The sequence below is a fragment of the Chionomys nivalis genome, chromosome 11, assembly GCF_950005125.1.
Source record: "Chionomys nivalis chromosome 11, mChiNiv1.1, whole genome shotgun sequence".
In the NCBI taxonomy this organism is placed as follows: domain Eukaryota; kingdom Metazoa; phylum Chordata; class Mammalia; order Rodentia; family Cricetidae; genus Chionomys; species Chionomys nivalis.
In genome coordinates this window covers 74,109,233-74,127,682 of record NC_080096.1, presented here as the reverse complement: position 1 = coordinate 74,127,682, position 18,450 = coordinate 74,109,233, and the positions used below count along the sequence as shown (strand labels likewise).

Genomic DNA, 18,450 nt, shown 5'->3' with positions numbered 1-18,450 from the left:
AATGGGCCAAGGCAGTTTCTTTATTAACCAATGAGAGTAACACATAGACAGATCATCATTTCTTCCATCAATAGGGGTTGTAGGATTTGGTGTGGTGTCACTAGAAGAAGCCATATACTGGGAGGAGCTTTGACGTTTCAAATGTTCAAGCCAGGCCCAGTATCTCTCTCTACCTGCCTTTCCAGATGTATAGCCCTCAACCACCTCTCCAGCACCATGTCCACTTTCATTCTTCCATGCTTCCTGCTATGATGATAATGGACTGAACCTCTAAACTCTAAACCAGTCCCAATCGAATGTTTTCCTTTATAAAAGATTTTGTGGTCAAGCCAGGTGGTGGTGGCACCCGCTTTTAATCTCAGCACTGGGGAGGCAGAGGCAGAGGCAAAAGGATCTCTGTGAGTTTCAGGCCAGCCTGGTCCACAAGAGCTAGTTCCAGGACAGGCTCCAAAGCTACAGAGAAACCCTGTCTGGAAAATCCAAAAAACAAAAAAAAAAACAAAAAGAAAAAGAAAAAGAGTTGTTGTGGTCATGGTGTCTTTTACAGCAAAAGAAATGCTTAGACAGTAGTATGTGCTTATAATTATAGTTTTTGAGAAGCTGAAACAGGAGGATTGCAAGTTTGAGAGCAAACTCTCTACCTAGCAGATCCTGCCTCAAAAATAAATAAATACCATAATAATTATTAATATATAGATCAGCCCAATCTAAATTCTGAAAGGCTAAAAATATAAAACTTTCTGATTATCAACGTGTCAAAAGTAGAAAATTTCACACGTGACCTCATGTGATGGGTTGTAGTCAAAAACAGCCATGTTAAAATATTGCCCCAAATTCCCTAATTACATATATAATGCATATGTGAAATATAAGTGAATTCTGTGTCTAGTCTGGGAGCCCATCCCCAAGACATCTCATTAGTTATATGAAAATGTTCAATAAGAATAATAATAAGAACAATAAACTCAAATCTAAACTACTTCTGGATCCAAGCACTTCAGGAAAGGGCTACTCAAACTGTGGTTCTTAATGCTAGCTTAAAATAGAGGAACACTGTCTGTTGTCCCATCCAGAGGTGGATGTTTAGCCGGATCACAGCAGCTGCTGACAGAAGGAAGGGCACCGGAAGCTGTGGGGTCCACTAGAGAAGAGCAGCCACTCAGTTCTGCAAGATCCTGGACAGAGGCTGGTGACAGGACAAGAGCCGGGCGGGCAGGCAATAGCCGAGCAGCAGCAATCTGAGTGTGGGCTTGCTCAGGGCTACACTCCTTCAGTGGGGCTCGGCAACAACCTGGGCCAGTTAGTACTCTATACCTCAGGGTCCTCACAGGAAGGAGACAACCAGGTAGTTGTAAGTTACAGGGGCAGAGTGCCTACATGAGGCCAGACCCACAGGACACCCAGTAACTGCAGCAGAAAGGTGATGCTCATGGAGAAAGGAGGCCACCACACCCTCCCCAGGACTGACCTGTAGGTAGAGGCCCCTCGGCATCTCCAGACTTACTTCTTCTAGAAGATGTATCCTTTCCGTCAGGAGGTCTTCCACCTGCTGCACCTTCCTCCTCGCATCTTCTTTCACGCGCTGGACTTCAGAACCTTCCCCTTCGGTGAGACTCTCTACTGCTTTGCTGCAGAGAGGCAAAGGGCAGGCTGAGTCAGGGGCCTGTCTGATGACAATTTCCCCAGGCCCGAAAGATAAGGGGCATTTGTCAGTCATTCCTCCCATTTGCCTGAGCTAAGTTTCCTTTTAAAAGAAAATATTACTTACAATTCAGAAACGGGGGGGGGGGGGGGTACTTATCCCACAGGATAGAATTAACATTTTAACACACAGCCTTTCAGGGCTCTACCTACCCACACAGAACCATCTAGTGTATACTAGTGAACTAACCTGGACAGTGATTCACTCACTATGCTGAGAACACGCTTTAGAAAGTCAGTAAACATGAATCTGCATCATCATCTTAACGACTGTATCACTATACGGAACATACTTTATGAAGTCAATTCTCTAAGCTGCTTCTGATGAACACATGAGACTAACACCATATCTAAGAAGAGGTGCCCAGTACCGAGCAACTGCTCACTACACATCAGTGTTGTGGCTTAATGGTTTCTAGGGACACACTACTAGAAGGGGAATCCCTGAGCCCAAGGGTAGTAAGCACACTATAATACTCTTGATGGCAGCTGCTAATTTTCCCACTTAGTACTCTTACACCAGAGGTATAGAAGGTGGTACAGGACCAATGGGCAAAGAAGCAGCATGCAACAAGCAGATCTGTGAGGTTAGCATTTGCATGCTCCACCTTGCACCAGCCTGAGGGCGAACGTTTTAAGTACACTAAAATGGATCTAGCACACACTACGACTTAGGGTGAGAAGAGGGACTTGGGTGCAAGCACCCTGCACCTGATATTGTGATATTAAATGCCCAGGGCACTGGGCTGTGGCCTTAGAATGTTCTCTCTGTGGGACAATCAGGCAGGCATGACACTAAACCAGACACAGGGCCATGAGCAGTGATGCACAAAGAGAGGTGCTGGCTGCAGCTGTGACACTTCAGTCCTCACTGCATCCTCAATAGCTGCAGTCTCCAGAAGGAAAACTGAGGAAATGGCTCCACCTAAAGCTGGCTTCTCAGAAAAACAACAGCAGAAAAATTAAAACTCCTTGCCACTCAGTACCTCACTTGACTCCAGGAGTATATAAATTCCCCTAACCCAAAGCCCTGTAACCAGATGCTCACACACGGGACCACGTGAACGATTCGCCCAGAACAGGGCACCCAAAGGGCTCTCCTGGCTGTCCAAGCTCCCACAGAAATCACCTGCAAACAGAGCCCTTTTTAAAGAGTTTTCCTTTCAGCAAGGCTTCAGAAAGCCACCACAATATCACATTAATAGAATCCAGTGTGAATAACTGAAAGGAGGAACACCGGCTCGGGCTGGACAGATCTGCTTCTAAGTTCTCACTCTATCCCAACCCCACTGTGGCTCTGGGTAAATTTTCTAGCCTCAGTAAATAAGTTGTTACACCTCAGTCTCCTCATGTGACAAATGAGATGATTACCTCTTGGAACTAATGGGCTACCACAAGGGGTCCTCTGCAGGCCTGCCTCAGTACTCTGCAGGTCCCCCCTCCCACCCTGCTGGGAGGCCTCTCCTGTGAGACCAGACCAGCACCAACCCTGCTGTGCTGCTGAGAGGCCTCCTGCCACCTCTCAGCTGGAGTCTGAGCTCAGAACAGATCAGTCCCTGCCAGAACCTAGGCCAACATGCTCACTTCCTGATCACTGCCCTAAGTGTCCTCAGCCCCCCCTCACTCAGCTCACTTCTGGGACCAGGGCTGTCTCCAGTTCACAGTGACTCACAGTCATTTCCATCACTCCTCAAGGGGCATTTCAGATCACAAGAAGAACTGTGGACTGCCTCCTCTCTTTCCCAAGCTGTAGACAAAGATTTTTACCTTTTTTGCATGTCTGAATGTGTGGCTCGCACACATGTGTATGAAGGACAAACAGTGACACTGTCTTCTATCGCTTTCAACCTTATTTTTTTTAAACAGGGTATATCACTGACCCTGTAACTCCTTAAACATCAGCCCCATCTCCCCTGCCACCCCACCTCAGGTTACAAACACCTTTCCCAGATTTGATATGGGCTCCGGGAATCCAAACTCAGGTCCCTGTACTTCCACAACAAACACTTAGCACACTTAGCACCCCTCCAGCTCCTAAACAGATGTTTCTGGTTCTGAATTCCTTCTACCTGGGTGCTCAGGATGTTTTAGCCCTGGGGTTTTATAGCGCCCTGTATGGCCCCTTCCCTCTGCTGCACTCTGGACTCCCTTCCATCAGCCCAGATCTAATCTTGCCATTTCATAGCCTGAATCACATATGCTGTCAAGAGGCTGTACAATTTTGAACAACTACTAGCATTATTCACTTTGTTTGTGTTTTAGTTATACCAATAAAATAAATTCACAATAATAAATGTTCCAACGTTTCATTTATCATCTTTGTATTTTACAGTTACTGTAGCAATAAAATTTATACTCAGCAGTATGGTGCTATTTGCCTCTGCTAATGGAATTATTATTTTTTGTTTGTGTTTTAAAGCTACAGAGATAAAATTTACTCCCAACAATATGACTGCTTTTGTTTTTAATGCCCCCTTATTGTAACTGATACACAGAACAATGGAAGACCAGTACACAAATATGTTTACTTCACATCAAGCCAGAGTGGGCTCAGGAGCTGCAGCAGAGCCAACTTGCTACAATTTTCTGGGTCTTAGCTTTCACTTCACTGACACTAGAAGACTGGCAGCCTCACACAACTGCCAAGCACTGGGCATACAAGTTTGGGACAAAGGAGGATCAGAACTAGTGCTTATTCTCTCCTTCTGCCATTTTGTTTTTCTTTTGTAGAATCTGGGCTACAAGCACAGAACAGGCTTGTAGATCCTATGAAAGAGGATCAGACCAAGAATTGTACACCAACTTTCCACTCAGTGTGAAAGAACCTTCCATAAACATTTTCCTTGTTACTATTTTTAACCTTCAACATTTCCTCTAGATTATTTCCATTCAAATTAGAGTTGTCCTTTTCCTGTGGCAGAGCCCCATGTCCTACCCCTTCCCCCCAGTCAAAACTCAACTCAAAATGGCTGATAGAATTAAACTAACAAGACAACATCAACATCTACCATAGACAAACTGCTGGGCTCTGGGTAGTAGGAGCAAAAGGGAAAGGGCCATCAGCAGATATGAGGTAGTCACTGAGAGGCCACTTAGATACACCGTGCACACACTATGTCAATACATGAAAGATTTAAAAAGAAAAAGTGACACTTGACCTCTAACCTAAGTTCTGACCTTTCTAAGGCCACAGTCCTTCTCTTTACAAGGCCTGATTCCCTCCTCTATAAAATGAGGGTCTTCCTTGAATAATGATATGTATGGGTGCGAAAGTGTTTAGACACGGAAAAGAGATACCCATGTACGATGGACACCATATGACAGAGAAGTCTATGAAAGAGGCAAGTGCAGGCTACAAGGATCCCTGTCTGAGTGTTTTAGAACAGGGAGAGGATGGGAAGGCACTGGGCTGGGAAAGCAAGAAAGGGAAGGTATCTGCTCAGAAGCTAGAGTAAGAACAGTTATGGAACGTCTGGGATGTGAGAAAGAGGTGGTAAAGAGGAAGCTGAAATTGTTAAGTCAATGTCAGCATCCATCAATAGAGCACATGACCTTAATCCCAAAGAGCCTCTCCTTGTGTGGTGGTTTGAATAAGAAATGCCCCGCATAGGCTTCTTGTACTTAAACACTTGGTCCCTGGTTGATGACACTGTTTGGAAACGTTATAGAACCTTGCTGAAGGAAGAATGCCACTGGGGGTGGGCTTTGAGGTTTTGTAGACTGGGAATAATCTCCCCCCCCCCCGCTTTTTTTTTCTCCTGCTCCCTGTTTGTGGATTAAAAAAAAAAAAATGTGATCAGTCAGCTAGTCAGCTTCCTGCTCCTGCCACGCTTTCCCTGTCATGATGGATGTTATCCCTCCGGAACTATAAGCTAAAATAAACCTTTTCTCTGTCCAAATCACTTCTGTCAAGTTATTTTATCACAGCAATGGAACTGTGACTAATACATGCAACATCTCCCTTCTCACCCATCACCAAGAACAGGACTGTGCTTCCTAAGGCTCTTCCCATTAGCCTGCCATCCATGTCAGCACTCAGCTCACCTCACCCACCCGGCTGGTTTCCTCACTGGTCTCCTGGTACCCTCACAATACCTCTTCCACCCAACATTCAGAATGGCCTTTCCAAAAAGCAAACTCCGTACTGTGTCACTTACTTATCTAACCTTAGAACAAAGACCAAAATGTCTAGTGCTGCTACTCTCCTCCTGTTTTCTCAGACTTGCCACAGTCTCTTCCTAGACACATCTCCATTGACGCATCCGTCTAATTCTACTGGCACCTCATACTGCATGTCAAACGTCACCTCCACAGGTGTACCTTTCCTCTGTATTGCTGTCTACATATCTGCTACCACACCTACAAACTTTCACGGCTCCCTTTCCCTTTACAGTTCTTCTCCCAACCTGCATTCATACATTTGCTAATGTAAATATCTCATCATAACCATTCCCAGAAGAATGCAAGTCTCATGTAGCTGTTTGGATCACCACTGTATCACCAGAAGCCTCATACCGTGCACACAAAACTGCCATTTGATAAGAATCTTCTAAATAAGTTAACAAAAACTGGTCAGATCACGAAGGGCCTTGAATATATAGCCTGGCATTTAGGAAAATATACAAATATGCATGCAAGTACCCAAAATGTCCCTTCCTGAGTGACAGTATTGAGGAATGTACATGAGCCCTTGTGAGCAGAAATTCCAATGTATATGTGCTTTGCCAAAAACAAGTACTACCCAAGATGTTTAGGGTGAGGCAATGACTATTAAGAAGACCAAGTCACATACTGATTTTGGATCTGGTACAAGAGACTTGATTCAGTGCCCAAACAATGAGCCACTTCCAAAAGAAAAAACTATAATGAAGATCTTAGTCTTGGTATATTTATTAATTTATTCACTCATTCAGGGATACTCAGAAAAGGAGCCTGTGCCTAGGAGTCTCTGGTCTGCCCGTAAGCTACAACAGCCAACTTGCAGCTAGCAGACCCAGCGGTGGCCCAGCCTGGAGTGCTAAGCATGTTCCCGGTGCTCCACACCCAACAGGAGTTCCACTGTCATGGCAAGAGAAGCACTTCTACACAGACGTCAAAGCAGCCCTTGTGGACTACATAGGAAGACCTCCCAATCTTCTGGGGCAACTCTGGGCACATTCTGGGATGTCCATTTGTCACACAAGCCTCCAGCACACCTCTAGAACACCCCACTTGCTTATAGTGTGCCTCAGGGGAGCCTACAGCTATGGGGTTGGGGTGTGAGTCAGTGTCCCTGGACAGCTTCATTGTATGGTGCTAGTAATTCTGTGGAGTCAGCCGGTCTACAGGTCGGCACTCAATAAAGATTTAAATAAATTAACTTATTAATAGATATAGTAGGTTTCTAACTTTTAAGCATTAAAACCCAACAATCACCTTTAAACAACATACTACAAGAGTCCCTAGGAGACAAAACAGGCTTAAAACAAGTTACTAGCTGAAACCCTCCCTCTGCCTCCCACCCTTACCCAGTAAACCCCCTCTACTCCTCGGCATTTTCATCAGTGAGAACAAATGAGCTCCCAAAACACAACACAGGTGGCTTGACTCTCATAAACACTGCTAGGGAAGGAAGCTAGACCCAAAAGAGAACCTATTGTATGATTCCATTTATATAAAGTTCAAAAATAGGCAGAACAAAGTAATTGTGTTGAGAGTAGTGGGTGTCCTGGGAAAAGGGAGAGGCTGTGAGAACACGAAGGCAAGGGGGCTTTCTAGAAGCTTGATGATGCTTCCTTTCTGGCTCAGATTGGGGTCTCACATATGTCCTTGCTTCATACAAATCCATCACCCTTTCCTTAACTCCTGTACATCTTCCTATAACTACAATACTTTAAAAACAGTTGACAAACAATTTAATAAAAACTACAAGCTCCAAGGAAAACAATCAGAAGACAAGTCACTTAGAGAAGCAGCTGGTTGTGCTTCACTGCCCAGCCCAACACCCACCCGTGGGACCCAATGGCCAAGCTCTTGGTTGACAGGTACTCACGAGGCACTGATGAGTAACTGATCTCTCTCCTGGAGCTTCTGCTTCAGACTTTCCACTTCCACCTTGAGTTCAATGTTCTTCCAGAGCGATAAGGTAAGAAAAGACACAGAGTAAGGTTCAGGAATAGCAAGCACTGATGGCGGACAAGCTACTCTGGCCTGGACTGACTATGCCACACTTGCAATAGCAGATGTTACACTCAAAAGCCTCATTAGCCCTGAGGCACAGAAAAAGGGAATTATTAAGGACTGGTGGTCTCAAGAGAAAGCCCTGGATTCCTTAGGACTTGGAACAATGATATAAATGTTCCAGTGTCTAACAGCCAGAGCATTCAATCACCTAGGCACAAATGTCACACTAGCGGGGCTGCTGTAAAAATTGCCCTCCACCAAGCAAATTTATGGTCTGCTTTTCCCATTCGAAGGCAATTACTCCTAGCTGTTTACAATCACGCATGTGGTTGTTGCAGGAAGAGTGTGCTACAGACTTAACGAAAATAAAATAAGACTTGTGAATGGATAAATGGGAGACCTCAGTATGGCCTGTCACATTTCAGTATGAGATTTCAGGACACTCACAAAAAGCCCCAGCTTAGGTGGGAAGCCATCTCTAAGGGATATCACAGTGTCATTAACCTTTTTTCCCTTAAGGGATTGGAACAAAGGAAGTCGCACATGGCCCTGGGCTCACAACTGACTCACATGAGAACACAAACACAGAATTTTTGGCAGGTGGCAGTCAGTGGGAGGCAACAGGGACATGGTAGGCTTCCGACTTTGCCCCAAATGCAGTCGAGAGAGCATACACAAAGCAGTCATGTCCTGGAGACTAGCATACAGCATGCAGAGGAGTGATAGCAAATCGAGATTTCTCTGAATTCTCACTCTTATTTTTTTAATAATGCATGCGGATTTTACATTTTCTTCTACCACATTTGTATTTTTAAAATAATAACACTTTCATAAAATTTATAATCCAAAGGACATGTCTCCCTCCTTCCTGCCTAGTGGCTCTGGGGAGAGGAGCACGCACACTCAAGAGTGCAGCCCACACTGAAGTACACGGGCCCCTTCACAGTGGACACTCGTGTATTCACTTCACACACATCTGAGTGCTAGTGCCTCTGGGGAGAGGAATACGCACAGTCAAGAGTGTAACCCATACTGAAGGACACGGGCCCCTTCACAGTGGACACTTGTGTATTCACTTCACACACACCTGAGTGCTAGTGAAGGGTGTAGCATTAAGGACGCTGAAGTCAACATGACAGACCCTGAGAATAACGCAGCCAGCAGGGTGACCCTGTGCCTGTCCTTAGAGACACATCCAGGGGATGAGAAAGGAGAGCTGTGACTGTCAGATCCCATACTGTCAAGGGAGGGCCGAGGTGTCCAAGGTGCCCACTGTGACGGGAGGACTGGAGACCAAATACACACTGAAGGAAGCCTGTACTTCTCCTTCGCTGTCAGACCGGAATGCAAGCCTGCCCATGAGGCAGAATTTCTCTCTAGAACAACTGTCCCTTTGCATGACAGACAAGACCCGGAGTGGTGGGGCACAATATCTCCATGTGTGCCTCTGTCAGGAACACCCCACAAGCCTTGGGTTCTTCCACCAGCTCCCACAGAGCAGAGCAGGTGTGGGCACTGACAGAGTGTGTTCTAAGAGCATGGCTTGTGCCTGACTCGATGGCTAGCTAGCATGCCTATGCTCCCCATGCACAGGATCTCAAGTTTTAAGTGTTTGTGTAAGATGACAGCCATTTCCAAACCAAGAGTCAGAATGCCTTCAAAACACAAAATAGACTATTATAAAGTTAGAAAAGAAAGACTAAAAGAGCTCTTAAACTACTGTTGGGAAAGACATCCAAGAAATCATTGAATGAAAACTGCAAAATGCAGAACAGACCTGCTGGTACTTACGTGAAAGGGGTCACACAGAACTTTTATGTTCTACATGAAACTACTCCTCTGCAACAGGACATTGATAATACTAGTTAAAAACAGGGCCCGGGGATCAGATTAGAACATCTTTTTAGGACACATCCTTTATATCCTTAAAATTCAGAATCTGAACCACACACTACACAAAAACTTGGTGAGGGAGATTGTAAAAGCAGGCCATTCAGTCAGTGAAAAGGAGGAGAAGTCGTACATAGAGGCAGGCAGGTCAGGCTCAAAATCCACTCTGTATCATCAGGACAGTAGGCAAGTGACTGACATTCCCCAGGCCTGTTTCCTCAGTGGACACTAGGATAATATCCACTGTCTCAACTTTCTTGAGAATCTAGCAAAATGACCAATATGTAAGAGCCCCAAAGACCTGTGAACCCAGTGGGCAGCAGTTTGACAGCCTGCCACCTGAAGTCTTGAGAGGCCTGACCACCATGCACACACAGTGTGCTCTAACTATTGGTTCCCCCTGAAATTCTGATTCCATCACCACTGCATCCAGAAAAGGACTGTCCTCTTTGTCTTTCTACTCTGACACTGTAGGAAGAAACTGCAGCTTCAGGGAAAAGGAAGCGTTTCAGCTCTTGAAAGGGCTCAGAAAGGCAGTTAGATTCTTCTTCAGGAAAGCCTATGCAGGCTTTCAACTCCCACCCCATCTGCTGCTGGGAGCTCCTTTCCCCCTTTCAAAAGTTTCCCCCAGTACAAACTTCAGAAGCAAAAAGACAAAGTAATTCCTAGGCCAGGGGCTAATCTACCAGCAAAAGCTAAGAAATAGGCATCTGTGTACTGCTTGGACTCATGTGAAGAACATCAAATTCTTCTTTCAATTTTCAGAAACAAAGTTTGCTTATAGACAAAGACCTGCAGGTTAAGACTTCAAATGGGAAAAGGCATTTCCTGACGGTTCTAAGCAAGCACACAGGGCTACAGGAGTCAAAGTGCAGAAAATCTGACCAACCTAACTCTGGGTAAGCAAAGTCTATAAGCCAATGATGGTGACTGCTCAGCACTGACCACTTGCTGGAGCCATTTGCCCTTCAGTCCACTGCACCCATCACCCCTTTGCACCCGTCACCCCACTGCACCCGTCACCCACTGCACCAGTAACCCCAATTACACCCGTCACCCCACAGCACCCGTCACCCCATCGCACCTGTCACCCCACTGCACCGGTCACCCCATTGCACCTGTTACCCCATTTACACCTGTCACCTCACTGCACTTGTCACTCTGGTTTCATCCAAACAGCCCCGGGGCTATCACTTCACTACAGAAGGAAGCCCAGAGAGAGGGGTGACTGGCTAAAAGTCACCCACCCCACTGGTTGGTAACATTACCATTCAGTTACAAAGCTAATCTACTGATTCCACTGCCTGTTTCCAAATAATAAATAATTATGAAAAGACAACTGAGATCAAGACTGTGAGTCAGAAATCTGATGACAAAACAATTTAAGAATTTCCTTAAGATCATAACTTCAGTTTTCTGAGGGTTGTTCTAGCATCATTTTGCTCCCCCAAATCAATCCAAATTGAATGACAGCAGCCATTAATGCTAACTCTAAGAACAAATACCAGTCAAATGTCTTTGGGGAAAACCTGACTACTCACCGTCTTGTAGATGTGCTCAGTGGGGCCAGCAAACTCCTGCTGCATCCTTTCCTCAAGGAAGTAGATGCGGAGTTTTAGGTTGAAGTTCTCCTTCTTCAGCTCAGTGATCTGCTGTAAAGCCGGCACAAGAGAGTCACTTGGGTACAGCAACTGGGCCAAATACCAGAAGGAGCTTACCCTGATTGAAATGGTACCAATCCACCAGAGCACAGGGTTCCCACTAGCCACAAGCAGAAGAGCATCAGCATGGATAGCGACGGGAATGAACAAGTGAAAAAGAATGTATGGCTATGGAAAAGCAATGGAAAAGGAGGAAAGGAAGAGAAGGAAGAGACTGGGAGATGGGGCTGGGATACTAGGATAACATTAGGTAGAAGGGAAGAGGAAGAGAGACAGAAATAAATCACAGAGAGCAAACAATTCATCTAAAGCACTCCAGCCTGCAGTCATTAACCTGAATTCCATCAAGGAGTCAATTGGAATAATCTAAGTTGAAGGACTGTCAAAACAATAAACCTGAATTCTTCAAAAACCCTAATGACAATCTAGTAAAAATGATAGGGCAAGTCTTCTAAACAAACTGAGGTTACAGAAACAAGACTGGCAAACATAATGGAAGACTCTCAAATGTTTAAATATTTATTACATATGGAAATGATAACTAGGGGAAATCAGAAAACAACTTTGTTAGGTTGTAACATTATGATTTTCTAGGAGAGTGTCCTAACAAGACGACTCAATGCCAAAGTACATAGGGTGCTGTGTGGTAGTATCTGCCACTAAGAGTGCTAGACGAGAAAAAGGAAAATACATCGAATGTAGGTAGGACGTTAACTGGTAAATTGACAGTGATCTATAATATCACAACTTTTCTCTAAGTTTAAATTTTGTCAAAATAAGGGGGGCAGGGCTATTCACAAAGTGTTTTTACTGAGACCCAATTGTGCAAACAAATACTGACATAGATCTTAATATGTGGAGCCTCAACTCTTAAGCTACACTGTGAAAGTACCGCCCCTATTGTACACAAGATCAAGGATCACACTGATAGTACATAATTAACTGGGCTCATATCCTGCTGGGACTCCAGAAACCTGATCTGCCAAGTAGACCTCATAGACTATGGAAAATAGCTGACATTTTGATCCGTTGATCCAGCATTCTGAGCAGACTAACAAAAAGACTAGCCTTACCCCAAGGAGACAAAACCTACACACTAAGTTAATTTCCTGTATCAAAACAAACATCACCACCATGCGTAAACAGCTAAATATTTTTAAAGTCCTCCTACCACCCCCACACTCTGCTTATTTGCTTCATGCTTTAAATCTCTGCCTGAGAGTTGGGGTGGTGGTATTCCTCTCCTCAGAACTGTTGTCAGGAATAAGAGAAACACGGGTAGAAAGAGACTTAAAATGAGTCTACAGTGATAGTTACCTGTGCAGAGGAAAAGTGGGTGGAACTGGGAATATCAATGACTCCTCTGGGGTGGTAAAAACACTCTTTCTTATCATTCATTTATAATAACTGCCTGTGGTATTTAGTTTTTGTTAATTCACACATATGTAGCATGTATCTTATGTAGTCTTAAAGAGTTTTAAATGCATGTATCTTAAAGAACTTTAAAGAGTTCTTAAAATCAAATTATAGGTGGATAATTTAAATTACTTAAGCCAACAGTCTATGATTAAGTAAATCATGGTATGTCCACTCAGTAGAGTATTATAAAGATGTAACAGAGAAAGAACAGTTCATGTACTTAAATGAAGTTATGTGCAAGATGTATTGTTAAACAGAAACATTATGACATATAATATTATACAGGACAGAATACTGACTGCATAACAGAGGAGACAGTAAAATGGGAACAGGAGAGATGATGAAAAGGTACAACATTCCAGTCAGACCCAGCCTCTATTTCTTTATCTCTAATGTAAGAATAATAAAATCAATCTCATGGGTTTCTGTGAGGAGAAAGTAAACACATCTGACTATGGAAATATGTGAAATCTGGGCCAGACATGGTAGTACATTCTTGTAATTATTCAGGAGGTAGGTGATGGAGGATGGTAAGGCTGGACAGCCTGGGCAACATAGTGACACTGTCTCAAACCACTTCCACAAAAGAATGTAAAGCTGTATGTCTTGAAATGAATTAATCAGAAAATGAACAGCACATAAACAGATGTTAAAAAGAGAACCAAATAGAAATTGTAAATTGGAAAGCAGCATAGTCATTTGACTAGCCAGTAGAATAGCTATTTGGAGTAGATCCAAAACAAAGACAAGCTCAAATTCAAATCAATAAAACTCCAACAGAAAAGAGGCCAAAAAAATCCCCTTGAAAATCATTAATATGAACTCTGAGATAAAATTCTAGATAAAATTCTGAGATAAAACATTAGATAAAATACTAATGTTTATCAGAGTTTCTGAAATAGTTTCTGAAATATTAAAAGAAATAAGAGAAAAAAGACGTTTCAGGGAAAAAAATACCCAAAGAAATAATTTAAAACATTCTATTTGGAAAATGGCTTAGGACCTCCCTCACACCTAGACAATGGTGCACACTAAAGACAAAAACAATGATTGACAGCCTGAGAAATTTAGCATATTACATGCAAAGGTCGGGGTGGGGGGGTCAAAAGGCAGCAGATTTCTCCATCACAACTAGAGAGGCCAGGGCATGGGAAGCATTACAGGTTGAAGGAAACTGTCATGCAAAACTCTCCATCCAGGAACAACACTGAGGAATGAAGGGAAAACAAGGCACTCTCAAATGCAAGAAAATGAAGACTCATCAGCAACAGACCTGCTCTAAAGGAAATGACAGAGGAAGTTCTTCAGATTGAAAGGAAATGATACCAAATGAAGTGTGGAGCCCTGGAAGTGGAAGGAAAAGAAATGTAAATTGTTAATATCTGCACATTCAGTTACAGAAACTATTCAAATGAAAAGCCCGCAAACTCTTTAAAATAAACCAAACAGTCTGGAGAGAGGTGCGAAAGTGTGTTAATATAATTAATTTGGGAGAAGGCAATAGTCACATTTTCCACATCTTATGGTGAAATGGAAAGAGGAGTGAGGAGACATAAAGGGCAAGGGAGGAGAGAGGGAGAAGGGGAGAGACAAGTCATCCCAAGGCAACCACTAAAATGCCTTAAGGATTTGAAGATAAACTACACAAAGATCTATTTAAAATTTAATCAAATATATTTAATTGAAGTATGAAAAGTATTCGAATACTGTATATTGTCGGGGTTTCTGTCCTGCCAGGGTCCCGCAATCATTAAGTCCCAAAGAATATCACACAGAGGTCTATATTAGTTATAAACTGATTGGCCCTTTAACTCAGGCTTCCTATTAACTCTTTTTTTTTTTTTTTTTTTTTTATTTTTCGAGACAGGGTTTCTCCGTAGCTTTGGTTCCTGTCCTGGAACTAGCTCTTGTAGACCAGGCTGGCCTCGAACTCACAGAGATCCGCCTGCCTCTGCCTCCCGAGTGCTGGGATTAAAGGCGTGCATCACCACCACCCGGCTCCTATTAACTCTTTTTTTTTTTTTTTTTCTTTTTTTTTTTTTTGGTTTTTCGAGACAGGGTTTCTCTGTGGCTTTGGAGCCTGTCCTGGAACTAGCTCTTGTAGACCAGGCTGGTCTCGAACTCACAGAGATCCGCCTGCCTCTGCCTCCCGAGTGCTGGGATTAAAGGCGTGCGCCACCACCGCCCGGCTCCTATTAACTCTTATAACTTATATTAGCCCATTATTTTTGTCTATGCTAGCCACGTGGCTTGGTACCTTATTCAGTGAGGCAGTCACATCTTACTTCCTCTGTGGCTAGGTCACGACTGCTGGCTAAGCTTTCCTCTTCCCAGAATTCTCCTGTTCTTGTCACCCTGCTTCTACTTCCTGCCTGGTTTCCCCACCTATACTTCCTGCCTGGCTATTGGCCAATCAGTATTTTAGTAAAATACAATTAACAGGGTATTGTCCCACAGCAACTGTAAAAGAGATCTGAAAAGAAAAGAATTAGAAAAATTTTTATGTCAAAAAAAAATAAGTCAAAATACATTGATGCATATTAAATGATGAAATAAATACCCCAGTTAAAATACAGAAGCTGTTAGAACAGATTTTAAACCCAATTATGGGACTGATAAGACAGCTAACAAGTCAGACAACCTGAGCTCTAACCCTAGGACCCACATGGTAAAAGAATAAAACAACTCCTACAAGTTGTCCTCAGAACTTCACACTCATGCTTGTAGCACACACGTGTATATATACACACACACACACACAAAATAAATGTAATATTTAAAAAACAAATTGTGTCTTATATACAAGAATTTATGGGGGAGCATGAGGAGGAGAGGAAGGGAAAACTGGGATTGGTATGTAAAATAAAAAAAGATTGTTTAAAAAAAGAAATGTATACTATATACCTAAGAATATAAGTAAGTTAAAAAATAAACGAAGAGGGTTGGAGAGACAATTCAGTGAGTAAGAGCACTGGTTGTTCATCTAGAGAACCCAGGTTTGATGCTCAGCACCCACATGGTGGCTCAAAATAATCTGTAATTCCAGTCCCAGGGGATCCCCTTTTTCTGGCCTCTGAAGACACTGAATGCACATGGTATACAGACATACAAGCACTCATGCACATAAAATAAAAATAAAAGTTAAAAAATATTTTGAAATGAATAGAAAAAAACACAGTGTGAGCCCTAACTACAAGAGAGCTATGATAACATCAAAACAAAGATTCAGTCAAGAACAAGAGGGATGTGACATGACGATAAAAAGCAAGGATCCCAGTGTGCAGAAGTCCAGGACTTCAGTGTCAGATTCATGAACTGTTACTGTTGGAGATATCAATATGCCTATCTCATTAATCCACAAAAGTCAGAAAGAATGCATAAGAATTTTAAACAATACTATCAACCAACAGGTATAACTTATTTACATTCAGGAGACACTAACCGGGCACTCAAGTCAGCAGGGACATTGCCAAGATATTCTAGGTCATAAAACAAACCTTAACATACTTAAAAACACCAAAGCCAAACTATGTTCTCTGACCATAATGCAATTATACCAAAAGTCAGAAACTAAAAAGAAACAGTAAAAAAAAATACTTAAGCAACACACTTCTGGCCAGCCATGCATGGATCAAAGAAGAAGTAATGGAGAAAATTAGAAGACACTATGAATTAAACAAAAACAAAAATATGATGTATTAAAAATAGCTGGACACAGTGACAGCAATGCTGAGGAGGAAATCTCTAATCCAAATGCTTTAGGAAAGAAAGGTCTCAAGTCAACAATTGAGGCCTCTAGCTCAGAAGCAGGAAAATAAGCAAAATTAACCTAAGGAAAACAAAATTAAGGACAAAATAAATATAAAACTAGAAACTGGTGAAATAGAAAGGGGAAAAAATCCAAGGCCCTACTGCAGCTAGGATCTGTGTTGATATCGGTGGTTTGTTGCCATGAGGGCCATTTGGATTCCCAGGGTCTGGGCCGCAATCTGGGGCCATGCTGGTGTCTGAGAGCCATGCTAATGCTGGAGCCAAACTCACCTGTGTGGCCTGTGCTGCCACCTGGGGCCACGGTGACATACAGACACAGGCTGCTACACAAGAGCATGGTCCATGTGGCCAGTAGGGACCACTCATTGGTCTGGGGTCTGCAATGCAACGTGTGGAGTGCTGGAGTCCAGGGGACATACTGCAGCCAGGGCAGTATATAATGATCTGAGTGGCCTGTGCTACTACTACTCAGGGCCATAGGGTCATCAGGGCCCAGGCTGCTGCCGATGGCCACGTCTGAGTCTGTGGCCCCATAGCAGCCAGGGTGTGTGTTAATGTCTGTGGCACCTGTTGCCATGAAGGCCATGCAGATTCCTACGTTTGGGGCTGCCATCTGAAGCCATGTTCATGTCCAAGGGCCACGCTGCCACAAGATTCATGCTGGTCCATGCTGGTCTGGGTAGCCTATACCATCACCTGGGGCCATGGTGACATCCGGTCCTGGGTTGCTACCAAAGACCATGTCTGGGTCTGTGGTCCTACTACAGTTGGCATCTTGTTGAAGTCTGTGGCCTATGTTGACACCAAAGACCATGTGGATGCCCAGGATCAAGTCAGTCACCCAAGTCCATATTGGTGGCCAAAGGACATGCTACAGCTGGAGCCATGGAGATATGAGTGGCCTGAACCCAATGCCATGGTGACATCTGCGTCAGAGCTACAGCTGAGAGTCATGTGTGGGACTGTGGCCCTACCGCAACCAGGGTCTATATCGATGTCTGAGTTTACTGTTACCATTGAAGGCCATGTAGATGACGCAGATCTGGGGCCATGTCAGTGTCTGAGGACCACACTGACATGGGGGCAATGCTGATCTAAGTGGTCAGTACTGCGAGTTGGGTAAATAGTGACATCCAGACCCAGTTGCTGCTGAGGACTATGTCTGGGTCCACGGTCCCACCAAAGTCAGGGTCTGTGCTGCTACCAAAAGTTACAAAGAATCCCCAGAGCCAGGGATACAACCTGTGGCCCTCTTGGTGTCTGGGGGTTGTAAGGCCACCAGTGTCATCCTGATGTGAGTAGCCTGTGCTTCCACCCAGAGACAGGAAGTTGTCTGGGCACAAGCTGCTGCTGAGGGTCATGTCTGGGTCCATGGTCCTAGTGCAACTGGGGTCTATGTTTCTATCTGTGGTCTGTGTCACTTCAGGGGACATAGAAACCATGGGTGACAGAATCAGAAGGCCATGCTGAGCCAGCCCTGCCCTATGCTGGCCCTGGAATAACTAGTCCTACCCCTTGCTGGACACTGCAGCAAGAGAGCTGTCATTATCCCTGTCATCCCCATTGTGGGCATAGAGGAGCTGGCTCAGCTCCTTGCCTGGAGAGGGTGGCCTCAAGTGGCCTGAACTGATCAGCTCAACTACTACCCAGGCCCACAGCTGGACCTTAAGTTGCCCACCTCATCTAGGACCTGCTGGAGCTCTTGAAGGGACTGGTCCTGTGGAACAATAACTGCAGAATCTCCATGACTTGGGATGGCCACACAATATCCAGGAGCGGTTCCAGTGAGGATCCAGTAGATTGTGTGTAGAAGGAGCTGCGGGCTGCGTTCCTGCCGCCCGTCTGC

At 44.1% G+C, this 18,450-nt stretch overlaps 1 protein-coding gene across 4 annotated transcripts in view; it reads right to left on the bottom strand.

Annotated features, from left to right (window-relative positions):
- Positions 1-18,450, bottom strand: part of Cdk5rap2 (CDK5 regulatory subunit associated protein 2) — a 191,053-nt gene that overhangs the window by 145,490 nt on the left and 27,113 nt on the right. For 3 of the 4 annotated variants that reach the window (XM_057784811.1, XM_057784814.1, XM_057784812.1), the window contains exons 4-6: positions 11,295-11,405; positions 7,733-7,809; positions 1,505-1,628 (exon numbers count right to left, since the gene is read on the bottom strand). In XM_057784811.1, coding sequence (XP_057640794.1) covers positions 1,505-1,628; positions 7,733-7,809; positions 11,295-11,405 — 312 coding nt within the window. The remainder of the gene's footprint in view (positions 1-1,504; positions 1,629-7,732; positions 7,810-11,294; positions 11,406-18,450) is intronic. The other variant, XM_057784813.1, reaches the window with a different exon arrangement.